The sequence below is a fragment of the Athene noctua genome, chromosome 1 (assembly GCF_965140245.1).
Source record: "Athene noctua chromosome 1, bAthNoc1.hap1.1, whole genome shotgun sequence".
Taxonomy (NCBI): Eukaryota; Metazoa; Chordata; class Aves; order Strigiformes; family Strigidae; genus Athene; species Athene noctua.
In genome coordinates this window covers 167,645,409-167,671,546 of record NC_134037.1, presented here as the reverse complement: position 1 = coordinate 167,671,546, position 26,138 = coordinate 167,645,409, and the positions used below count along the sequence as shown (strand labels likewise).

Genomic DNA, 26,138 nt, shown 5'->3' with positions numbered 1-26,138 from the left:
TGCAGTTGAGGGCCTGTCAGTACCTGAGATGGAGACGCAGTACTCTGTGTGGGATTCCTGTACGTACGTAACTCCATATGGTGTGCTGCTGCTAACAAATAAGCAAACAGCTTTCAGAGTGTCCATCTCTCACCTACCTTGGCATCTGCACAATTACATCTTTGAAGTACACATCTTGCCACATTATCACTTCAATAATCAATTTTAATTGTCAAGGAATGACAGTGTGTGATCTACTTGTTTCTCCTGAGCAGTGTTTAAGCTGCTGGTATCTACTTTATGGCCCAGTTACAAAGATCAGAAGCTCAAGGTGTACAGACAGGTGTATTCTATCACAACACTACTCACTTCTGACATGTGTATGAATCTTCATCAGTTTTGGTTATTTATACAATTAAAATAAAATGAGAGCGAGCACGTATGCACGCATGTAAGAACAACTTCCTTTGTACTTTCAAGTGACTGGTCAAATGTTACCCTCCCATCTCCCATCCCCCAAATTTACAGATTTAACCAAAATACAATGTACACAAAAAAAGATGATTTATTGAACTAGACTAACTGATGTAATGCTTAGCCACTGTATTTTGTATTAACAACGCTGTTGCAGAGTTACATGAAATAACACATGGATTCTTTTTTCTGCCTGTAATTAAATCTAAGCACAAGAAATAAATGACAAAAAGGGCATTCGATGCTTTCCAAGTCACATAGCTTTGATAAGACTATAAAAGATCTTGCATACCTAATAATTTAAATACAATTTCAACTTTTTGCCTTGCCGAATTAATTTTGTGCTTTTGAGTTCTCATGAAGCTATGAAGAATTATAAACTATTAAGAGTTGCAAAGTACAAAGTTGATCAGATCTGTAATAAGAGATACAATCATTACAAAATACTGTCCTTTAAAATGTAAGACATGTGAACTTACTTTGACTCAGCATGATTGACAGCTGTAGAGTTGAAATAACATTATGAAAAAAACCTATGAAGCAACATCAAACAGGTCAGATCAGCTTTTCTTTTCTCTTTTCCTATCAATACATCTCTCCTTACAGTACCATCGTGTCTGTGCAGTGGATATCTCAGGTGTTACATTTGTTTCTCTTTTTTTTTTTTTTTTTTCTTTTTTGCCTTCAATGTTTATCGGAATTGTCACTATCCAAATATTTTGGGTCATGTATTCAATTTAACCCAACAATGACAATTAAACTGCATTGTCAGTGCTTGGGTTTTGTTTGTAAAGTTGTCCCCAATGAAATTCCAGACACCACTGAAGACAATACACACTACATATGTATATTTACAAAACATTCCATCAGTTTCATGGCACAGATGAATTACGCATGAATCCCAACAAGCAATCACATCACTAAAATTTTAGATAATAACCTGACTGCCATTTCTGCCCTCTCCATCTAGCGCTGTGGGCGACAAAATATTTGGACAAGCAACAGGTTCAGTGGCTCCACAACCAGTAGGAAAAAGAACCAGACAACCATTTAAATACATTTCCATAACAAGTTATATGTATTAAAAACAAAAACCAAACCCCAATGTGTCTTGATCTTGGATTTTTCTGTGCACATCAGATCCACCTACTGATTGTTTGCATCTATATCCTTGGAGGAATGTGGCATTTTCAGCCTAATGCATTAACAATCATGCACCTACAAATGCTTTTATGCACATTTCACAGAAGACTTCTCACCCACAGTACAAGATAAACAGTACAACAAATTGAACACTCTTTGTTAAATCCTACTTACCATTGTCTTGTCAAAAAAATGTATTATGCTAATATACAATGAGATTTTTTTAAAAAATAAAAGAACAATTGCTCAAGCAGCAAGTATTATTAATTTTATCAGATGTATTCTCCAGATTTCTTTACCAATCAGTCAAACCAATACAAACTAAACCAAAAACAAATTAAATGAGAAAAGACAAGAGCAAAACGACTTTCTGGCAGTACCACAAACCATGGACTGTCACAAACTTAGTGCAAGAACTGGCACGGATTAGAACTGGGCAACTGAGACCAACCAGCAAGCTACAAGTACACAAGTATACTGAAGAAATTCTAGATGAGCTATGAAAGAGCAGTTTCAATCCCGTCGCTTACAGGCAGAGGACAGTCAGCAAAGACTGGTGAAAAGTAGTATTGAAGTAAGCAAATATATTATGTCACAAAATTTAACTTTGCCGGCTGAAATAGCCAAATATTTACCAGTTATCACAAGACAAGGTAATGACGCAGGCCTGCCCTCTGCCTTATAGGATCACAGAAGTAACTGGTAGGAAGCTTCATGAATAGCTTTGCTTCGGCACCAGGTTGTGCTTTAAATTTGAGCTTTAATGTAGAGATCTGCTGCAAAGCCTTTGCCTCGTTCACATAAGTAAAACTTCCAAAGAATGATTTAGTATCTTCCAACCGTATCAAAAAAGTTTTTATTTTCATTTGCTCTCCCCTTCCTCATAGTACCCCCTCAGAATACATTAATGATCTCTTGCAGAAGTACACCTCATTCTTTACCAAAGAAACAAAGAAAAAATAAAACATGCACAGCAGTAATAAAGTATCCAAGTAAAAACACAAGAAAATGCTGCAGAAAGAATTCTTCTGGTTCTACATCAAAATCAAATCAAGCTGTCTGGGCTATAAAGTTTTACCCTGTATTGAGAGGCAGCAAAGCTTTTACGGAGAGATGTGTGTCCTAACCAAAGATGCACTGCACTGACCTAGCTCACTTTAGGACAATCAGATGTTCATTCACCAAATGAGATCCAAGTTCTGATAAAGTGTGCTGATACCAGCTGCTAAAGAAGAAAACTATGAGTCAGACCTTCAGGAAAGACAGCAGTGGGGGTGAGGGGGAAGACCTGGAAATAGCAAAGATTTCTTACATGCGAGAGCATTATTTCAGTTACAGTAAAAAGAAGCAGCCAGCTTACAATATGACAAGTGTAAGCCAGCTTTGGCACTTGTGTTACTGAAAATAAAAGTGGTGACTGTTCCCAACTCAGCAGACAACCAGCTGTGAAGGTTTATTTGCAACAGTGACCGCTTGACCACTTGAGCAGCTAGGCATTTCTTATGCCAGGGAAAGCTTGCTTGCTATTTGTAAAGCTACCCAAGTCCATCTGTTATGAAACAGAGACATGAGGTAATCGTTATTTCCAGAAGACAACTTAACAGGATACCAAGGGTGACACATGGCATAAAATTTTCAAATACATGAGCAACTAGTAGGTTTAAAACCTACATTCTCTTTTTCCATTCTAAGCCCTGTCCATTGAAAGACAGTTTAATAGCATGAAGTGAAAGTTTCCTTAAACTGGCTCAGAAAAACCCCAAAACACTGGAACAATCAAAGCCTGAACATTCCTTAAGCAAATGAACAAGTCTTTTGGGAATGACATGGGCAGAGACTACATGTTTTGTAGACCAAACCTGAGCAGAGATTGGATTTTGTTTCTTTTCTGTAAATAGACAAAAAACATATTTCAAGATACAGCTGAAGTGGTGTCAAAATAGTGATGAGCCAGGTCACAATCAGAATTTTGTATATACAATTTGTATTAACTTAAAAAAATAAAGAAGTTCAAAATACCTCCAGAGAACATTCTAGGTTAGCAAAATGTCCTGTACAAAAGTAAGCCACATCTGTTGGTTTAAAGGAAGTCCACAGTAATTGGTCTCTTCTTAGCTGATACAGTAAATGGTTTCTTCATTTGAGGCTCTCCTGCTGGGGTACCTGTGGGGGACTTCAGCACCCCATGACGGGGTTTCTGTTCAGGATTGAAAGCCACACGGGAGGGTCCTTCAGGGCTCACTAATATACTTTTGTCAGTCTTTTTAAACTCTGTTGAAAAACAAGCAAACAAGTTAAAAGAAATACCACCCCATGGAATAATTGGGCATGTCAATCAACTGGGGAATTGTCCAGACTGGGAAGTCTGCCTTAGATCCTTAAAGTTCATCACTAAAGATCAGAATCATAGGATCACAGACTAGTTTGGGTTGGAAGAAACCTTAAAGATCACCTAGTTCCAGCCCCCATGCCATGGGCAGGGGCACCTTCCACTAGACCAGGTTGCTCCAAGCCCCGTCCAACCTGGCCTTGAACACTGCCAGGGAGGGGGCAGCCACAGCTTCTCTGGGGAAACTGCTCCAGTGTCTCACCATCCTCACAGTAAAGAATTTCTTCCTCGTGTCTAACCTAAATCTACCCTCTTTCAGCTGAAAGCCATTACCACTCATCTTATTCCTACACTCCCTGATAACGAGTCCCTCCCCATCTTTCCTGTAGCCCCCTTTAAGTACTGGAAGGCTGTTATCAGGTCTCCCCAGAGCCTTCTCTTCTCCAGGCTGAACAACCCCAATTCTCTCAGCCTGTGCTCACAGGGGAGGTGCTCCAGCCCCCTCAGCATCTTTGTGGCCTCCTCTGGACCCACTCAAGCAGGTCCATGTCCTTCTTATGCTGGGGTCCCCAGAGCTGGACCCAGGACTCCAGGTGGGGTCTCACAAGAGCAGAGAGGAAGAATCCCCTCCCTCGACCTGCTGGCCACATTTTTCTTGATGGTTAGCTTTCTGGGTGGCAAGTGCATATTGCTGGCTCATATTCAGAGTCTTCATTAGGAGCCTAAGACTTTGGGGAAAAACGAAGAGATGGTGGCGAAGCACATCTCTTAGGAGAGACCCTTTCAGAAGGGGGTTCTGTTGCAACCTACAGAGAGGCTGTGAACCATTCCCCACAGTTTTACAGACCACCAAAGACTCTCAGAAACAGGTGTTCTACCTGTCCTGAACACACTTTTGTTTAAAAGCTAGTGGTTGTAAGAAGTGGTTCTGTTCTGACTGTTAAACAGCACTGTTCTAGAGACTCCTGGTTATCCCTCCTGACAGCAGGTAAGCATTTTTGTTCTCTTTGTGCAGCTGTATTACATTAACATAAACACATACATCAAGCCCCACTACTCTCCCTTTGAACCTGGCCTATAGCACATCTCAAAGAGTAAAAAAAAAAAAGCCATTAAAAAAGCAGCTAAATGAATACATGGAATAAACTTTTATGCTAGCAAGACATTTATTTGAAATGAACTCTGCTTACACATGGGATTCAGAAGGGAACTGACATTTATCTACTCATTACCAATAATAAATCAGAGGCGGCCAAGAAAAAAAGTGAAACTTTGCTATTAGACAGCCTGAGCTCATCAGCATTATCAGCACCTTTGTCCTGGGAAACAGAAGTGAGCATTGAAGACTGAAGTGCACATTTCCCTAAGAGGTGCCCTGCAGAACAGGCGGCTCAGGAAGGGGAGTTTGGCACTCTGCTACACTGTCTTCTATCTGTAAGGTACCCTGGAATCGTGCAAGCCTAGCCATTGGGATGAATGTCCTAAACTTTACTATCTCCTCTGGACAGGAACTTGAGGATGGTTTATGAACTATGTACAAATATTGAGAGAAAAAACGATCAGAACCATCCTGTTCCAGAGAGGTGAGGAGTACAGGTGTGTATGAGTACAGTGTACAGCTTCCCCTTCCTCAGCTGCAAGAGAAAGTGTGGAGACACACAGATGTATCAGACTCACCAGCAGTCATGTTTTTATTCAAGCCAAAAGTGACTTTTTTGGAGCTGGATGACTGCATCTTGTTCAACTATAAAGAAAAAGAGACATAAAAAAAATAAGATTTCTGAAGCAATAGTACAAGTTCCTTTACCTGCATTCCATCAAAACTGATGCAAAGCACTCGCTTCCCTTCAGCTGATTAAGAACTCCCCCAGCCCACTAGCACTGGCCCCTGCTAAGACAGCATTGTTTTTCTACCCAAAAGCAAACATATTCCAGTTGTAGAAAAATGACGTGCTCTTTCTAACATCATTATGTAACTCAACAAGAAGATATTTGTGTATTAAATACACCAGCCCAACAGCACTCAGGCCTCAAAAGTGCAAAGAGGGCTTGCAAAGATATTATATGTTAAAAAGGTTTAGAAAAGAGGGCTGTCTTTTGAAGCCCTGTAGTGCTGTCAGCCTCCACAAATGGGAAAAAATGGAGGCTCAAAGTCCCTTAGCAAGATTGAAAGTCAGTTTATGCTTTTGCTTTCTTGCAAAATGAGCAGGTTCAGGATGGTGTCTTTTCAACAAGAAGGTATTTTTGAAAGCAGGGGGGAAGGAAGAAGAAATGTTAAAGATGCCTAGGACTCGTTTTCTGAAACTCTGGAGCCACATGTGACTGTCTACAAGGAAATGCAACAGCATTTCCAGTTTTATCTGCCCATGTTAGGAGACTGACTGGAAAAGGCAGCATGAGTGAGGTCACACCCTATGCTGGGGCAGGTAGCTTGGGAAGAGACCTGTGCCCAGACTCAGCTGACATCTGTGAGATCACATTACCTGCATGGATGCCCTGGTGGAAGAGATGGTGCTTCTGGCTTTTCTGAAGAATACTGGCTTTGGTAAAGTTGATTTTTCAAATTTTACAAAGTCACTTCCTGGTTTTGCTTTCTTTGTCTTTAATGATGATAGAGCAGCACTGTTTTCCTATAAAGGAGGGAAAGGAAAAAATGCTCTCAGTACAAAAGTACTGTAGGTAACTATATCTAGTACAGTGACTGGTGCTCAGAGCTTACCACATGCAGCTTCTGTAAATATTGCCACAGCTGAGAGAAAGATCGCATAAGCTAATCATTATGGTTAGCTCTCAGGAGTTAACTTTGCAGTTAGCACGACTGAAAACAGAAGTTTATGCAGGCTCTGCACTGAAATAGGAGGGCCATTGCAAAGCAAAGAAGAACTTGCAATACATTTGCCTGGCCTGTCAGAGTGCAAAGACTTTTTCTTCATGTGCATGAGGCTGCCTTACAATCCACCCAACTCTTGTGCACGCAAATGCTTACAGGTTTTTTTCTTGCCCTTAAGCAAAATCGCTTCTGTGATACCTCTGGATGCTAATATACACAACAAATAACCAAATCTGGCTTTAGGCTAAGATGGAGACTTTGGGGGAAAAAAAAAAAAGTGGAGTATGAAGGCTGTCTATACTCTCAGAAATCCAGCTACTAGTTTGCTGCCTCAAATTCATACTGAGGATTAAATGAAGTGCATTAATGAAATGCACCGCTCCAGAGCTTTCCAACCTGTTGTCTGTGGGCCCCAGATATCTGTGGACTACTGTGAGAAGTTCAGCTATGCTTCACAGCAACCTGCAGATGTAAAATTCCAAAAGCAGTACACAGCTGTGCTGTGGAAAATGTCCAGGGGATATGGCCTTTTTCAAAGATTTGAAAATCCCTTCTGCTTTAAATAAAGTAAAAATCACATGTCTTAATTTTCCAAATTCTGAAGAAAATTGTGAAATAATGCTGCACTTCTCTGGTTTTTCCTCTTCTTCCCCTCCTCCTCCCTCTCCATACTTGAAGTTAATTTTTTTGGGGTGTGTGCTGTCTTTGAAATCAAGAATCAAAACATGGCCCTCATGGCTTCTGGGCAGAAGACCAGTATTACATAACTAAAACCAGGAAATAAAACAACATGTTATTTCTCAAGCAATGAAAACAAAATTAGCAAAGCCTAATTTCCTCCACATTTGTGCATTTTAGCTTTACCCTGCCTTCTTCTTTCTTACACCAATACTCTTGTTCTCCTCCTGACTCAACTCTAGAATTTCTCTTCTCGTCTCCACCCCCTCACTCCCACTCGCCACACACATATACACACACACAGCTACCTGGATTGGGCAAGAAACAGCAAATGCTGTAGTTTCTTCAGAATTACACTTGGGAAGGGTGGCCTGCTAGCCCATGCACTGACTGGCCAACAGACAAGTGCTGGGGTCATGCTGCTGCCTTTCCCTCAGCAGCTACACTAATTTGTGCCAACAACTGATTTCCATGAAGCTCGCCGGAACTTCATCTTGAATGTGTTGCAGGTTTTAATCTGTTGGTCAGTTCCAACAAAGTTTTACAAATGAAGATGGGGATGGCGTAATCATATATTCTTAGAAACTAAGCTTTTATAGAGAAAGAAAGATGAGGTATGCAACATGGAACATTTAGGTAACAGGAGACAAAGCCAGTGGTTCCTAGTTTAGAAGCCCTCAAGTGAGAAAAATGCAGTTTGCATACTGGGGAGAGAAATATTTTGGTTCTTCCCTCTCAGTACTTTAGCATCAAAAAATAGAAAATGTCAAAGTTATTGTAGTATTATTTAAACAATGTTTCCAAATGCATTTTTTCTCCCTTGAAGGACTTAGTGGTTGTATCAAGTTCATATATGAGGCTGCACTACTTAACTACGATGCAGTTTTAACCTTCAGTCAGAGGTGAGCTGATAAGCTAGTAACACACACTGTTTAGCCAGAGAAAGATGGAGTGGTTTTGTATTCTGAATCTCATTTATGCTTTATGAATTTTCTTTCCACCAAAGCGAGACTGTCAACAAGACTTCCAAGAATATAACTGAACCCCTAAATGTGTTAGGGTGAATATATACATAGCAAGTGAGCATTTTAAAGAATTTCAGTGTCAGGAGACAGAAGAACCACTGCACTGTCTCAGCCATGCTACCAAAAACATACAGTGCAATATGCTTCTTGACTGTCTAATTGCTTAGCAAAATCAACCCTATTCTACTTATTGCCAAGAAGAAAATGAGGGTGGGAGGTAGAGGAGGAAAAAAACCAAACTTGTTTCCAAATTGCAGGACAAATTTTTGAAGATAACTACAATCAGACCTCTATAGTGAAAAAACAGTACTGTAAAGACAGTACTGTCTTTATAATAAACTGGACTATTCATAAATGTGATCATAGAGCCATTGAAGGTCACACTGTCATATCCTCTGTTCGCTGTTTCCCCAGATACTTTTCTCGTACAGCATTAACAATTTAAGATGAAGTGAGCTAGCAAAAGAAGCCACTACTGGAATTGCTGTAGGCAATTTCACAAGGAGCTTATATTAATCAAAGTGTGTGCTACCGCTGCTGAAAAAGGGATGTTCAATCTTCCCATTCTCATCCTGTTGCCAAAATATGCCCTTTATGAACATGCTGTAAGCTTAACCGGAGAGCCAATGCAAAAAGAATAATTAACCCAGGGACCAAAAAAAATTTTTTTTTTTTTAAAAAAAGACAGTTCCATACCCTAAAGACCCAAGTTTCAGCTAGATGAGTTCTTTCAGCTGAGCAGCTGGAACAGGCTTTAGTGTTGTTGCACAGGAGGGTGTAAGACTGTGGCAGTGGGTGTGGATTTCTGGGGAATTGAGCTTTTTGGTGACAATACATGATGACATCACCATGCAGCCTGCCCATGAAGCCCCACGTTCAGAAAGCTAAAGCCAAATTTGAAAACGAGCCTGGCAGCTCATGAAGAAGGAAGAGAAAAGAATGAGATATACATACCCCCTTCCTGCTTTTCTTGCATGCAGATTCCAGAACTCCATTAGCTTCGACAGAGTTTAGCACTTCTTTTACTTGCCTCTTCTTTTTCAAGGTTCCTGCTTTCTGGCTGGAGACTTTAATTCCTTCCAAAACAACTAGCTTTGTCTTCAATTTGACCTTCCTGGAGGGCATAGATTCAGAGTCTGCATCTCCTGACAGGGTCTCCAGCAAGCCCTCCTTGTTGGATTTCATGTCATTTTGCTGCAAAAGGGTATCCCCATTCACAAAGACAGCCCTTGTTTTCTGTTTCTTTTTCACAGCCTTAGGAGTCAACAGTGTAACAGATGGGCTGACATCCTCTGCCCCACCGGCATTAGCTGGTCCATTCTGACACACCGGTTCTACAGGAACATTTTGCACTTTTGGATTCATTTTCTTCAACTGACTCTTTTTACCCTGTTCTCTGTTGGACGGTACGTTCTGTGCAGAGATACTGTGATTTTCTCTGGTATCAGTTGCTGCATTTGTGGTCTCATTTGCCTCATTTACTAGCAATTTCTTTTTCTTCCTCTCCTTGTTACTTTCTGGCACCTTTCCCTGGCTAAAAACATTAGATCCAGATGTTTCAGCTATTTCCTCCTCACAGTTTCCATCAGCTGTTCCAGAATCAGCACTTGGCCTGTCCTTCTTCCTTTTTTTCCTCTTCTTTGGGGGAACTGATGCCTCTTTCGCATTTGACATCTCTTGTTCATCCTCTATATCCACCCCAAAAAAGAATGCCATATAACAGATGTGAAACACAAAGGTACTTACAACAACTGAATTACTTCCACACACCACACCCCCCCCCTTAAAATAGGTGTACCGTTTTCCTGCTATCAGCCAGCACAAGAGTCTTACTATTACAACTGGTCAGGACATTGCATTCCTCTGACAACTGCCCTAATTAATATTTTGCTGATCTTGAATTGTCACAGCTAACATCTAAGACATTCCCAGTGGTATCCCTACTTTGTATAGCAATATTGCTAGGAAAAGTTGTTATTACCAACCTGTTAAGCCCATCACAATGGCAACTTGGGTTCAGTAGTTTAGTGAGGCATTTTTGGGTATGACTGGGCTTGTGCTACATCAATATAAGCTGTGATGCTAGAGATACTTGCATGTTGTTCTCAGTAACTCTCTTCACTTTTCTAGTAACACTCCCAAACTGCTATATTCTAACAGTCATCCTATTTTAAGACAATTGACATGTTTCTATTTTCCTACAGTAAACGGAACTGCTTAATTAAGCAATGCAAACAACTGCTTCCAGTTCTGCTTTTGACTGAAATTTTTGAGGTAATGGTTATCTTGAAATTGGTAACAAAACTCCCACCACTTTCAAAGAGACCTTAATTTCACATTTAACCTTCACTGCAACAGGATACAAATCAGCACATTCTGAACAACAGGTTTGCCTTCTTCAGAACAGCTTGTATCTGATACTTTGCCAAATTACACGTGCCTGCAGACTGTCTCTCTTCCAAAGGTTAATCTTGCCTTACCTTTTACTTTTTCCAACTTGTTTTCCTCCCAAGGCTTGACAGCTTTTTTCTTTCGCCTTCCTCTGCTGAATTCATCATCATCTTCATCTGTAGAAACATCTTCAGGAAGATCCTGGGGGAAGATTCCTGTTGACGAGGAAGGATAAGGTATCTGAAAACTAGTAGTTCTATTTCTATGCACAATTATGCTATTAATATACAGCATAACTCCCACAGAAAGAAAATCAACTCCTTGTTCCCCACTTAACCCAAAAGAAAATGATACAAGTGACTCTTATTTAAGTAAAAAAAAAAAAAAAATATCATCTTTCATTTAAGGACAAAGTACAGAGTTGCTCCAATTCTAAACAGGATTTGGTCACCTCACCAAAAACATGTAATGTTTCTTAATGTGATTTAACACACACCCTCCTGCCCTCCCCCAACAGTATTCTTGAAATTCACATTAAAATAAAAAAAGAAGATTTGCAATACACATTGTATGGGAACATTATGCATCCTTAAACTGAAAGCAACTACTGTCTCTATATGCTGCTCAGTCCTTACCTTCTGCTAAGTCCTGGAACCTAGAGGTGGGGAGGAAGGGAAAGAAGAAAAACAAAACAGTATTACTGGTTTAGTACCAATACTAACACTAGCAGCATAGTGTCACTGTACTTCGGTTTTGTCAAAATAGGAACATATTTTGCACAGGAACTTACAAAGAGCTCATTTCAGAAGAGATCTGCCTCAGAAATCCAAAAACCCAAACCAAATCACTGAAAGTATTGAGAAAACAGCAATTTAACACTTCTCCCACATCTGTAACTTGGATCACACACAATCCAGTGTCACATCCTGCAATAAAAATCCATCTAGCATAGATACACGTCAGTATTGTCTAGTACCAGTGAGGAACAGTAGCACAGGCTTTAGGCACCTTATTATGCACACTATCCTCGACTGTGAGACAAGCCTGTTCTCGTGCCATTGTCACCAGGACAAGTGACCCAAGAGTGGGGAGAAAGTGAAGTAAAAGTGGTTTAGGTGGCACATGGAAGGTGTATTTCAACAGAACTCACTTTTTGACCAGCTTGTACAGACGCTTTCTGTTACGGGAAGGTGTATTTTTCTTGCTCGCCACTTCAAAGAGTTTGTCAGCAACAGCCTTATAATCAAACTGTTGGAGCAAAGTATGATACAGCTTTTCTTAGTTAGCTTATTCATGCAAGATAACCCAATGTGACTCATCAACACTTCAAGTAGCTTACGCATCCTTTAAACAGCCATTTCGTTTCATCCCAAAGTATTTTTTCTCTATTTAAATTTACACCCCCTTCGCACATGTATATACTGACTTTTACAGAGGGTTGCTTCATTAACAGAACAGTTGAACTCAGTATCACTTTCTCAAACATTTCTAACCTTAATTCTTACTTGAGAGAAGCCAGCCAACTTCAGAACTTCTGCAAATATTTATCTAAATATCAGAATTAAAATGTGACATGTCCTAATTCTTGCTTAAAAGCCACAGATGCATGAAGTGTAATCTACCTGCAGACATGTTTGATGAGTAGATCTGTCAAAAACACTACAATGTACTGGAAGTAGAATTTGGGAAACCACTCAAATTGCAACGCTACCCTCTCTCCTATGTATCTCATCATTCATTACTTTTGCTCTTATTGCCAGTGAAACATACGCTCATTGCTTCACCATCCACAGTGACTTGACTTTTACCATATATTTTTGAACTCTTGAAACAGGAAGGGAGGAGTAGAAAAAAGGTATGGGAGAGAAAGAAGAAGAATTCAGAATTTAGACATAGATTTATTTTCTTATAAACTGTTCACAGAGTACACATTACAGTAAAGCAAAAGGAGATTTAAGTTTTGTAGCATGTTTATCCGATTAACACCCTTTACTTCTGTACCTCTTGAACGGGATGAGGAAAAAATAAAACAGAGGGGGAGTATCAATAACAGAGCAAGACACAAACCTGAAGAACAGTCCCAATACCATCGTCATCATTTTCAGAAGCATCCTCTGTTTTTTCAGAGCTCTGCACTGACTTTCTTGACAAACATCTGTCTGCTATTATAAAAAAAAGAAAAAGACTGAGTATTAATGTTTAGTTTGCAAAAATTAAGGTAGTATACACTACTCTGACAGACAGAAGACCAGGTGCTTTTCTTCAGCCTGGACCGATTTAACTACTTTACATCACCATTATGCAATACATAATGTATTATGTAACTGTGGCATTATCTGAGCACCTTTTAAAAAAATCACCTCAGTGCCAGGGTTTATCTGGATTGAAAACCTTCCTTCTTAATTTTTTTTTTTTTTTAATTGAAAATATCCACAGAATGCCCAAACCTCATCTTCTTAAAAAATGTTATGGACATCTAAGAGCCAAAAGCCTGACTGGGTTAAAATCTAGCACTGTTGCAGAAAGCTGCCTGATTTTATAAAGACCACTGATTTTTGTGACATATTCTTTTGGAGTCACTTTGTTTATGCACATCTGAAGGGAAGACAGGAAAACACATTTATCCTTAGACCACCTTAAACATGTGTTTGACTGGTTCAGAGCAAAAATGTATTTTTAAAAACCAGATATTTAAATCCTAGCAAGTGCTACCAAGGCCATTTATAAGTTCCTCCTCACCTTTGGTTTTATGCACCTCTTCATTTTCCTGTTTGTCTTCTGCAGACACATCCTCCTCATCACTGTTGCTACCCAGTTCTTTCATTAGGTCCTCAATGGCGTAAGGGGACTGATCCACAATGATCTCGAAGATACCAGTGGCTACGGCATGCAGCACACAGTGACTGCAGTGTAAGAGAGTAGGGATGAGAGCTGAAAGGCAGAAGCATACACATCCTTCCCTCACATTAAAAAAACAGAAATAAGGGATGAGGGGAAAATGGGTAAGAAAGGAGAATGTGGAAGAGCGTCTAGCTCCCCAAATGAGGAAAGTGAACCTGGTAATTCCTAAACAGAAGTCCTTTAATCCAGTGTCCAGCCAATGTTCCCCTCCTAAATTTCAGTGTTTACATGCTGCTCTATATTACACTGCAACCAAGAATCTAACCAGCTCAGCTGTTCTATGCAGGTTTAAAAGCAAACAAACAAAAGACAAAAGCAACAAACAACGGTTGACATACTTCTTATAAATCCATGAAATTATGTATAGCTTTGATAAACATGAGTTATCTTGAAATGACTGCACATCGTTAGTAAAATATCCTTCCTTCTCCACATTCTGAAGTACTACTATGACTGTTCTTCAATCCATGTGGAGTGGTATATGCAGAATTTCTTAATTTTTAAAAGAATATTTATCTTTCCATTAAACTTACTCCTTTGATTTGGCAGCAATTTTGCAGAAAGGTTCAATGAACTTGAGATTCTGGTCTGCTGTGAGCTGTAGGATTAGAAAGAAAAAATAATGAATACAGTAAATACTGTATGTGTACACTCAAATTCCTTGAGTATTTGGTGTAGAGGAATCTTTTTTAAGAAGTTATGTCGAAGTCTTACAGCATATTATCTAATTCTAACTGATAGGAGTATTCAGTGACTTTCTGTTACCACTGCTAACACTAACTTCCAGGTACTTCCTGGAAGCATTATAAAAATATTGACTGCTTTACAGACTTTAATCTACTGAGTACTGCTTATTTTAGATGTGGAAACACAAGACAGAAGAAACTCAAATAATTTTGTGCGCTTTCACAAAGAATGTTTGTAGCAAACATGATTAAGATCTGGGTTTCTCTTAACTGGACCGCTTGGATCAAAACACAGTCTGCTGAAGTAGTACTGAAGATAAAAATCCTTCCCTAAATTCAATTTATGAGCATCAGCTGCAATTTCAAATAGTCTAGAGGACTGATTCCCCAACCCAGCTTCCTGTGAGTGGCTTAGTCACAGCTTTGTGACCGTGGAGCTGCAGAAATTATTTGGGCTCCGAGTGCAGGCACTTCTCTTGGGCAGACATCTTCTCTCTCATGCTCCACAACCCCGAACCACAGAAACTGCAGGCAGGATTGCTTTCAATACTGACTGCAAAGAATACAAATGGAAAATTGCTAACAGCTTTGTCCATTGCAAGGAGATGTATCAGATGCCAGAAACAAGAGGAGGTAAATGAGCAGAAGCCTGGAATGAAGTGTGGGGCAGCAGGCAGCTCACACCAGTGCAGGAATAAGATAGACCCTTTGGAAGAAGTTCAGCAGCAACAGCTGCATTAACAGGCTTTTATTTGCTGCAAAACTCTGCATCACTGTAACATCAACCAAAATTAAGGGCAACTGAAACAGCAATATACAGCAGAGAAAGACAGGTGTCATCAGCAAAATGAACAACTGGATGTAGAGGGTAAATTGCTCGATGCACAGCCAACAAGGTTTGAAGCTGACAAAAGCAATTATTAGACAACTTTGAAAGCTCACTTTCTTCCTCTATTTAGGTGTTTACAATCAGCCAAGAACAGAATTTATGTCCGTTTTTGCAAAAGCAAAGACTGGCAAACATGCTAACGCAATGGAAAAGATGGTAAATCCTTTCTTTTTAAAGAAACAAATGAGAACGGTCTAAGTTTTCTATCACTATTTCCAACCTCAATTTGGAGCAATATACTTAGGAACTTGAGAGAAACTACTATATACTCACTGTCTACACCAAGACATGAATAAAAGTAAAAGCATAAATTGTAATGTCACTTTCTACATGCTTATTCAATCTTGTTATGTTACATTTAAAACTGTTAAAACATAGTCTAAAACCTACATTTCTTCTAATGCTACAGTTAACCAGGAAGAAAATGACACTGTATTTTCTAACCTCCTTTGCACCAACTTTAGCCAATTCATCCAAATAGATATCAATGAAATGTAACTTTATCCCAGTGGGAGCATTGCTGTCTGGGTCCAAAATTTCTTTCATTAGTAGCTGCAGGAATAGTTCAATTAGACTAGAAAGAAATAAAAAAGAACAAGATATTAATATTCAGTTGCTCACGTTATATTTGCTTTGAAAACAAATTCTAGTCATTCAGTTTTACCAGGTCTTTAAGAGAGCTATCCAACACTCATAAGAAATAAAACCAGTGACCAATTTTCACATCCTAAAGAGAACATCTAAAAAAAAAAAAAAATCCATCCATAATCAGAACTCCTTACAGTCTAGATGATTTTGTAGCATCAAACAATCCATTGACAGCTTGCTACAGTGAAAAATCACTGTTTTAAAATTCACACCTTAATCTGGACTGAAATTTATTATGCCATGATTGATGGGTAGGAGGAGGGATTCTACTGTTTGAGCAGGGCATTCCGCAGACACAGCTGACACATTCATCCGTCCTTGACGGGCAACACTTTGTACCCTTCCATTTTATAAGATTATTTTTATTTTGGTGCACACCCAAGGATTAAATTTAATACTGATCCTTTTCAAACTCATTTCAACTGTGAAGACTTTGCCTTCCATGTTCCACTATCCCTTAGAGCAAAACAATTACACTGAAGAACAGACTGAGGGCTAAGGTAGGCATAAAAAAAAAAATCATCATCCCAATAGTTCAAGCCAGAAGTGACTGAGCTGTATACAAGTAGGACTGCAGCTCTATTCTGATAACTGGAGTACTAACAAGTACTGTGGGAGTGATGTGGCTTAGAAAGACATGCTGTCATTGCTGCATCTAAGCAGCACTTGGGACTTTTTTTTTAGGTGTATCCTTGCTACCTTTCAGAAAAGTGAAGCTTTGGATATGTCACGCTTTCTCCCCAGCATTCTGTGGGACCTCCTGCAATTTTGCACAGAACAAACATTTCCAGTTCTAAAGAGAATTTAAAGTATTTCAAAACCATAAAGATTATTTCAGTTTTACTTTAATACTCCTTTCTTCAAAAGCATTTTAAAAGAAAAGAGAAATAGAAGACATGCTAGGCAGCTTCTACGCGCCACCTAGGAGGGAAAGTTAGTTCTTGAGCTCTCTCACTCTACAAAGAAAGGAATCATGATGATCTCTTTCCACACTGCCTCCTCTGGTGATGAAGGGCCTCCAGGCCATCCTTCCAGTGAAGCTGGAATAAGGGAGGCCAAAGCCTTAAGAAACCTTGTCAGAGATCAGTTTGGGTAACTATGTCTCTGCCATGGGAATGTGTGAAAGAAAGAAGGGCTTTGGCTTTATCAAACCTCCTCTCATACTTTCTATTCCTGCCAAAGAGCATTTTCATTTCTTCAACCTGTGGGCATTTACCCAATACAAAATAAAGGTAGAACAGAAGGGATGTGGTGTACTGTAGATTTGCATTCTTTTCTATTTCCACAAACACATGCCTATATGCATTCTACATTTCAGAAGAGAGTGAAAGGATAACCTTAACACTAGGTTATCAAGCACTTTTAAATTAAAATACTTCAAGCTCCTCATCAGTTTAAACACTGAATAAGCTCAGAAGTGTCACAGGAGCTCTAGACAGAGCAAGATGACTGCAATTACTTGCTATTTGATACAATATGGAAGAAATACAAACAAAGCCTCTGAGGTATACAACAAACAGGAAGCCAGTTTACAGTTAAGGTGTTGTGTCTTATCAAAAGACAAGTCACCATGATTAAACACAATAAAATATAAATTTTAAAGTCACAGCTTATCTGAAAAATAACACAACCAAAAAAAATTTTTTTTTTCCTGTCTTTTATGGGATGCAGGTTCCCTGTCTAATCTCTCCACAGGTGACATGTCATTGATAGCTCTCCTGACTAAATCAGTCAGATCTAGTAAACTCCAGGAAAAATCTGGAACCCTCAGATTTCATGATTGATTGGAACAGCGCACAACAAGCTCCTCCGTTCAAGTTTTGCATAAGCATACAGAAATTACTTTCTCAAATCTCTTTCTGTGAACACATACTGAATGGCTCAGGCGAACATGAGAGTTATTGATGGCAATATGTATTTAATGAAGTGTAACACCCAACTTTGTTTTTAAACTATATATCATAAGTGATCTGGAGAACAATTAAACCTTAGTGTTAAGACTTCATGACAGCGCCATCTATGGAGCAAAAGGATCTATTAAATGAAAATATATTTGATGAAGGTAAGTTGTACTCCTCCTTTATGATGCAACTACAGTCAGAAATCTGCTTACCTTTCATCCCATTCATTCCTTTTCAGCACTTCAAAGGATTGCCTCAAAATCATACGCATTAGCTGCAAAGTACAAAATTTGTTACATGTTGTTCATGAAAACAGATAAAGGAGTTACCATGACTGTAATATCAATAGACTTCTTAGTAAACCTCTTCATTGCACAAGGTGGAAAGCTTCCTCATATGAACATTTTGACAGACTTGTCTATCATGTAAAGCAACAGGATGCTGTGAAGCTCAAAAGACAATAAACTATTTTTATATCCTAAGCTCAGAAAAATCCATGACCATTTGTACTATAAACCTTTCTCTTGCTCCATCACCCCACTTTCTTCATTAAGTGCTGCCAAATTTAAAAAAACGCCACAGCTTAAAATGGAGACAATATGGGACAGATGATAACAATAATAATTTACTTTATTTGAAACTTGCACTGAGACATCCATATGTAAAACAGCTACACTAAACTGGCTCAAAACACTTCACTTACTGAAATGCCTTGTTTCTGCTAACATTGAGAAACAAAAAGCAGTGAATGTGCTGCAATTCACTTATTTCAAAGAAGATTAAGGTGATTTTGTTCTTTACAAAGGTAGGTCTTTTAAGATTTTTCTCTCACTGGTTTTACTATTTCTTTTAATACAATGTTTTCTATAGAAAGAATTCCGATAGTTGAATGCACTACAGTGGATACTTTAGTAGTGGAAAGTTGGAGTTCTAGTGACAACTTATATAGAGTCATAAAAAACGTCTTTAAGCAGTTTGATCTAAATAACTGACGTTGATGCAGTGTCCTCTGAGACAGTATTTATATTCTGTATATACATCAATGAGAAACATTGCTATGTTATAAAGGATGGCAAACAAGAAAGCACTTGCAGCATGACATGAACTGTAATAGCTTTTACATTTGGTGAGTGAAAGCCTTTAAAACAAGTATCTCTTGCAGCGTGCCAAGAAGATAGCCACCATCTTCTCTTAGAATATACATAAATGCATTGCAGACAAAGCTGCCTTCCAGCACACCACCACATCATCTTTTTTTGCAAAAAATACCTACAAGAGAGTTAATTTTACCATATAGTACTTATCAAGACGCAGATTGTCTATCCCATTCCATTCACGGTTCATAGTTTGCCAAAATGTCTGAATGAACAGGTGTCCTGTAAGAGTAGGGAAAAATGTCTGCATGTCTGGCACAACGGTTTATTTTGCTTATCTAAAAGGATTTCAAGAAATCCCTTCCACATGAGAAAGGGATGCATTTCCCTAGGTATATGCCTAGTGACAGGGATAAAGCTATGGACAGGCATGCTTAAGACAGGTACAAGGGCAAGCCAATCAAACTTCAAAACAACACAAGAAAAGGCACACAGCCACTTTTAAACACAAGTGTAACTACAGGAAGAGCTTTTTATCTGTTTTGTGTTACATACACACAAGTTAGAGCAAAATATCCATTCTGCACTCATTTCTACCCATGCAAGTTTTGGCATTGACTGAGCACTCCATTTCAAGTGCATTTTGAACACTAGGTGTTTAACAGCTCATGAAACAAGGTTGGGTTTGAGGAGAATAAGTAAGTATATGCAAAATGGCAAAGTAAGGGGACAAGATTGCTTTGCTACCCACCCTGCTAAGTCTCACCTTTATCACACTGGAGATACAACTCTTCCCCTGCAATAACCAGAAACAAACTGCATCTCATGCTTCCCTTAATGCAATCACACACACCAGATGGACAAAAAGCAAAGAAAAAAGAAAGCAGTGCCCCTATCTGACTGTCTCTATTCTGGCACTGTGCTAGTGGCCTCAGAATCACCAAAGATGAAAGTACCTTACATAGTATTAGATAATGAAATAGTACTTACGAGCTTCTGTATTCTGAATTACATGGATAAGCTGTGAGATATTTCCTGCAAGTTCCTCCTAAAAGTAAATACATGTAGTTAGTATAGGACGTTTCAGAGCTTGGTCTCCTCACTGAACACACAATCAAAAACCAGCAAGAAGTACGAATACCATGTAACATCCCTCAAAGTGAAAAATATTCTCTTAACAGTTGCTTCAGTACTGCAGTTATCCTTCTGCTGGGATTAGGTCAGTTGTAAGAGAAGAATCAAGGGTATCAAGCCCTGTTCATTTCACCAGATCTCTGCACAAATCATCTTTTTGACACCAGACAAAATTTATTAGGAGGAAAAAAAAAATCCCTTGCAATTGAGTTAACAAATGATGTAAAACTTGAAGTGTACTGTTGTCATATAGCTTACTTGGAGGAGGAGCTCTCTGTGCTATGTGTGAGATAATATGCGCTATCTTGTGAAAGTAGGGATACAAACCATTAGTAGTTGACAAAAGTCAATGGTAGAGAAAGTGTGAAACTTTCAAATGAACATTGTAGTTGCAGTTAAGGGCAGCCTCCTGTTACTGCTTTAGTTCCACCAAATCAATGCACTTCATAACAGTGTATTTCATTTCTGGTTTTGGCAGGTAAATAGCTACACCTGCCATTCAGAGGGTGACTCCAAACACGATGCCATTTAGGCTTCTGTTCAAGTGGTGAGGATCACGAGTTAGTCACCTCTCCTGCATGTGCCACGTATGAGCAGCAGGGTAAGGAAAAAAAAAGTGTCAACAAAACTCACTAAGGTAATTTTCACTATTCTAAATTAGTATGTCCCTATAGTATATTTTACAAGATACCCACCAAGCAAATATAAAACCAGTTACTGTACCTGTAGCAGAGGTTTATCCTGCATCCACATACAATAGAACAGGCCCTTCCATATTTTTAGCAGTTCTTCCTGGCTGAAGCCACCTATGGTACAGAAGTAGTTTGTATGAAAACGAAAAACCCCACATTTCCACAAAATGTTCTCATGTAGATCCCTCTGTTCCTTGCTTTCTTCTTTGTTTTTGGATTATTCTCTTGAGCAAACCTTGGTTCCTACTGTAAGCACACTAATTGGAAGGCAACTTGGCATAGTTCAGTGATTCCACGACAGTCAGCTTCTTTCTTGTACCAGAGTAAGGAAGATTTAAAAGAAATCACAGATGAGATGGAATGAATACTAAGATATTCTGATAAATCCCTCTGGCATATTTTTAGCACCAAGTCCAAGAGGTATTTTTAATGAGGGCATCGTATCTAATTTTACAACAGAGGTGACGTGCAAATCCTCAAACTGACATGGCTTTTTTTTTTGTTTACTTGGTCTGGTTTTTTTAATAAAGCCTCACTTTACCAATAGTTTTGTTCCCTATTAGGGGACTTTTGGTAGAATAAGCTTCTAGCAATCAAGAAATTTACTTCAATATTAAAAATGCATACTCAAAGAGACTGAGCAACTATAATGAAAATACTGTCCTTACAGTAAGTCTTGAGGTACAGTATCAGCTGAATTTTAACATCAAATAATATTTTCACGATTAACAGTACAAAAATGCACATTTTAGTCAAAATCACACATTACAGAAGGAAAATAAAATTTTACTATTAGTAATAGTTGCTCAGGAATGTTTTAAAAAACGGATCATTCATGACATCAAATATATTTCTATTTATATTTCTATGGAGTAAAATTATAATGGCATACTCTTATACGGTAGCTACAATAACCTATTACAGCTATTTTCAAACTAAGGCCTGTTAAGAACTCTCAAGTAATTTCCAGAAAAATCATGTTAAAAAGGTAATCACCTTCAGGTAAGCTCAAATTTGCTCCAAAAAGATCACTGTCACTTCTGAAAAATTGTCAGGGGTCTGCCAATCAAAAAGCCTGAGACACAGTACTAGGTGTAAATTAAGCACCTACTCCTGGGACCAAATAATATGAAAGCAATTATCACTACTGCACCATTTTCCGCTCAGACAAAAAGTTCTAAACATGTTAGTTAAATCATCTACAGTCATGCTTGGTTAAAAGGAAAGGAAGTAGAGCTGAGCGAAAGAAATAGGCAAAATGCTACACAGAAAGCAATACGTCTAGTAATATTAAGCATTAATCATGAATTTAACTTAGATTTGTCAGTAATATTAAGATTAAATATGAAAGTTTGATTTCACTGATTTAATATTCACGGAGGTATTGAAATTAAAAATATTTTGTAACAGAATTATGGGCTACAGACATGGCGGTAAGAAGCAGGCTTAACCTCACATGCAGCACTAACTCTGCAGAGGCATTAGACATTAGGCTTATGTCCAGGGGATGTCAGCTACCACCTATAAAGATGGCTCAGGAGTTCTTCCCTGTCTAGGGAACAGACTTCCATGGGGTTGATTTTCATACATAGAGGGCTTTTTAAGTGTCTTAGGCAGTCCTTCATCTATTTGACAGATGACCCTGATCAAAATGTTTCAGAGCAAGTTTTTATCCTAGTCACTCAAAAAGAACTTCCAAGATTGGGTTTTCCACTTTATGTGCCCGGCTGTCACGATCCACAGCTGACAAATAATAATAATTCAAGCAAGGTTATTTTAAACCTGAATCTACTGTATTAGCAACCACAGCGCACAAAACTGAAGGCCTTCTCTACCTTAAGGCTACCTTGAGAGAGATTCGGTTTCAGGGCTTGAATTATAAATCTGTCCCTATGTACAGGGTGGGAGATTTGATTAGTAATGTGACAGCCACTCACTGAAGACATGCTACTGTAATGCAAGCCCTGTTTGGGAGCTATGCTGTTAGATATTGCTATTGTTAAAATCATTGCCATTTTTCCTATTCTAAATAATCTCCAGGGACTAGAGCCACATGGGCACATTTCAGTGGAAATTATTTAAGTCCTTTACAGATCTGGGCCCAAGTGCGTGCAGCTCTGTCAGACAAGGAACCACCCAGCAATCTTTCCTCTTTTACTAAAAGTTATTTTTATTTACTATTCTTTCACCAATTCATTTACCAGTGTCTCTGTAAAGATACCCTCCTATTATCAGCCCAGTACAGCATGCTCTTCTTCTCTTTCAAGGTAGCTAACAAGAAAAAAAAGACCGTTCCCAATAATGTGCTCATCCAAGCTCATGTGCACACAGAACAACTTCAGTAGTTCTATGCCTTCTGTAGAGTTTAACTTCTTGTTGAAAATTAAGAGCTCTAGGTCCTTGAAGACATTCCCCCAGCATGACCTGTAATTCAGCCTTAGCACAGACCCTACTGAGCAGTCCTGTCTACCTATGAAACACGTGACTGAGGTGGACATCAGGTGAACTCCACCACTTCTTTCAAAAGTTAGCATGGTCTCAGCTATTCAAGTTAGAGTATCTAACTGGGTTAGCAAACGTGTGAGCCTCACCTCTCAGAACACTGGATGTATATAAGACTGCTAATTAATAAATAACTTAAAAAATAAGAAAAAAAAAATCTCTCTCCTGAACATAACACTTTCTCTCCAAGTCCCAAGAAGTTAACCTTTGTTTTAATATTACTAGCTTGAACAGTACATAACAGTAACTAAATCTAAGAGCTCTGGAAATCAGTCACCCTTGTTTCCTACTCATTTGCATTTCATGGTGGGCTGTCTGTAACATGCAAAAGGTTCATATCCCAACTAACAATTTCCTGTGATGGTTTCCTTGTATGTTAAGGCACTAGCTTAACCTGCGACCTTTCCCCTCAGTTAGAGCACTCCTGTCCATCTGGCAGGCTACCTCCACAAACTCAAAGGAATCTGCACTTTGCAATGAGATGCATGGAGCACTACTGAACACAGAGACACCATTTCCAGCTCAGGAAGTGTCCACAGCTAAAAACAGCTGGAGGCTTAGCAAGTACCTAAGAGGAATACAACATACACTCGCTTGCTCTTACTAGTCCCCAGGCAATCCCCACATCTATGGTAACTGTTGGAAATGGGATAATGGGCTATTTGGCCCTCTGGCCTGACCCTGTAAAGCTGTTCTTATGTGCTCTTCTCTCTGTTAAATGTGACTAATGGGTCAAATACTATTTGGAAAGGAAAGAGGACAAAGGGAAGAAACAACATATATTTGCCAGTGTTTTTTCAATGAATTAACTAAGGTTCAGCCAGCATTCTAGTTTCAATTTAGCTCTTGGGGTGCCAGCTCTAGGCTGGTTTCCTCAAAGCCAAAGGAGTATGTATGCATAAATCTCCGTACCAGTTTCCCAGATGCTACGGGAAGGTTTATGAGGTCAGACACTGTGCTCTGCAAATGCTTATGACCAGTTTCCCTCCTGTGTTGTTTCCAGCTTACAACACAGTGTGCTGGAAAAAGCAGTCCAGAAACATCACAGAATCTCTTTGGTCGTCTCTGCACCATTATCACTCCAATGGGAAGGTTTACTGAACTGGATCCATGCATTCACACAATGCTACGACTGGCCTCGTAAGCCTCCTATAACCTGTGTTCGTGAAGAGAGGATGCACAGGAAGCACCTTCACATGCAGGCAGCTTCAGAATGGCATGGCTTCAGACTCATTGGCCAAAGCCTGTAAGTCTAACTAGATACAAGCTGTCTCCAGGCTCACCACTGAGGTGTCCATGCACTGGAGTCCTGGTTCTAAGGCAGCAGTATCCCAGTAGGATAATAAACTTTCATACCATGAATGTGCAGGTAACAACACATAACCCAGATAATGTGAACGAATAACAGAGAATCGACTGCAATTTTACAAGTGCTGAAACACTCCTGAGCTTTTCCCAACTCCCTCCAATGCTCCTGAATATCAGTCATGGAAACAGGCAGCCATCACCTCACGAGGCAGCACAGCAGAAAATAAAACTATACTCTCCGTATCCTGGGCAGGGTTCAGTCTGGATCAGCTCAGTGCATTCACATTCTGTTCTCAGGAACAAAAGCGTGTGAGCTACACTGCTCCGACCCCAACTGTGTTAACGCTCCCAGAAAGACCCTGCCGGGCCAAGTTGATCCTCTCCGAGTCCTCCAGACTCCGGAGCCGGCTCCGTGCCCCGGCCTGCCCGCGGCCACCGCGGGGAAACTTTCTGGGCGAGGAAGCAAGGGCCCTCCACTCCTCTAAGGGCTGCTGGCAGAGCGCTCAGCGCCTGCGGGGTCACCGAAGCAAATACTTCTGCTGGCGAAATATATGCTTAGAACATTAAAAACACACACCCTCCCCCCCCCAAAAAAAACCCAAACCAATAGGAGTCCCCCAAAGACCCCACACGTGGCGGCCCCGCGGTTACGGACGTGGCCGAGAACAGGCGGCGGGTCCCAGCTCTCTGCCGCACGTGCTTCCCCAGCGCCGCTGCTCCACCCGCGCTGCTAACGGCACCGGCACCGGCACCAGGCCCCTGTCCCGATCCCGGCCCCCCCTCCCCCGTGCCGGGCCCCGCCGGGCCGCCCCACCCCGCCGAGCCGTACCGGCCGGCCGCTGGGTCCGGATGCTAATGTACCCCCGCAGTTTCTTCACGGCGCGATCGCGGATACGCTTCTCGTTAGCAGCCAGCCGCTGCGCGAACTGGATCTCTGGCGGCTGAACGGCGACAGGAGCCATGGCCTGTGCCCGGCTGCCCGTCCCCTCCCGTCCGGGCCCGTCCCGTCCGCGCCGCGCCGCGCCAAGCCGGGCGCCAGATGATGATGTCATCAACACCCCCGTCGCCCTCCTGAGCCGTCAAAACAGGCCGGGCGCGGCGGCAACGGGGTGGGAGTGGAGGGGGCGGCCCCGCCCCGCCCCGCAGCCGAGGGTGCTGGAGGCGCTGCGGGAGCATCACCTCGAACCCATCGCTTAGTTTGAGACCTCACCGGTGCAAATGGGGCAGAGGGACACAATGGAAGCACCTGCCCGGGCCCCCCACCCCACCCCTGCCCAGGACCCCATGTCACTCCCCGGGGCCGCCAGCTCCTGCCCCAGCAGGGCTGAACTCCAGCTCCCCACAGCCGGCCCCTGCCGCGGGCGCCGCCGAGACGGACCCACGGTACAGCATTACCCCAGGGCGAAGCCCGGGGCTGGGGCGGCTCCGCTCCGGACCCTGGCTCCAGGCCCCGCCCCTCACGGTAGCCCCTCCCTCCCCGCGGGCGGGGCCAGTAACGCGGCGTGGCGCCACAGCGCGCCCTTCCCGCGCTCTC

General features: G+C 40.6%; 1 protein-coding gene across 2 annotated transcripts; it reads right to left on the bottom strand.

Moving 5' to 3' along the window:
* Positions 1–526: 526 nt before the first annotated feature.
* Positions 527–25,629, bottom strand: RRP1B (ribosomal RNA processing 1B). Of its 2 annotated transcripts, XM_074904487.1 has the most exons (17): positions 25,434–25,629; positions 20,826–20,908; positions 19,959–20,016; positions 19,165–19,250; positions 18,087–18,148; positions 15,770–15,899; positions 14,284–14,348; positions 13,589–13,752; positions 12,917–13,011; positions 12,000–12,097; positions 11,485–11,504; positions 10,934–11,064; positions 10,330–10,333; positions 9,413–10,146; positions 6,409–6,555; positions 5,603–5,669; positions 527–3,867 (listed from the first exon to the last, which is right to left on the bottom strand). In XM_074904487.1, the coding sequence occupies exons 1-17, from the start codon at positions 25,564–25,566 to the stop codon at positions 3,677–3,679; spliced, it is 2,268 nt and encodes a 755-aa protein (XP_074760588.1). In that variant the 5' UTR covers positions 25,567–25,629; the 3' UTR covers positions 527–3,676. The 2 variants fall into 2 exon arrangements, with proteins under 2 accessions (XP_074760588.1, XP_074760578.1); XM_074904477.1 differs by lacking the exon at positions 10,330–10,333 and having other exon boundaries at positions 10,939–11,064.
* Positions 25,630–26,138: the final 509 nt, after the last annotated feature.

Excerpts from the sequence above, each read along its gene's own strand:
- RRP1B (XM_074904487.1), bottom strand. The coding sequence starts at position 25,566 with ATGGCTCCTGTCGCCGTTCAGCCGCCAGAGATCCAGTTCGCGCAGCGG. Across the intron at positions 18,149-19,164 it reads GTCTTGATAAGTACTATATG|CTAATGCGTATGATTTTGAG; the intron begins GTAAAATTAACT and ends TGTACTTTGCAG. Across the intron at positions 5,670-6,408 it reads CCACCAGGGCATCCATGCAG|TTGAACAAGATGCAGTCATC; the intron begins GTAATGTGATCT and ends TTTTCTTTATAG.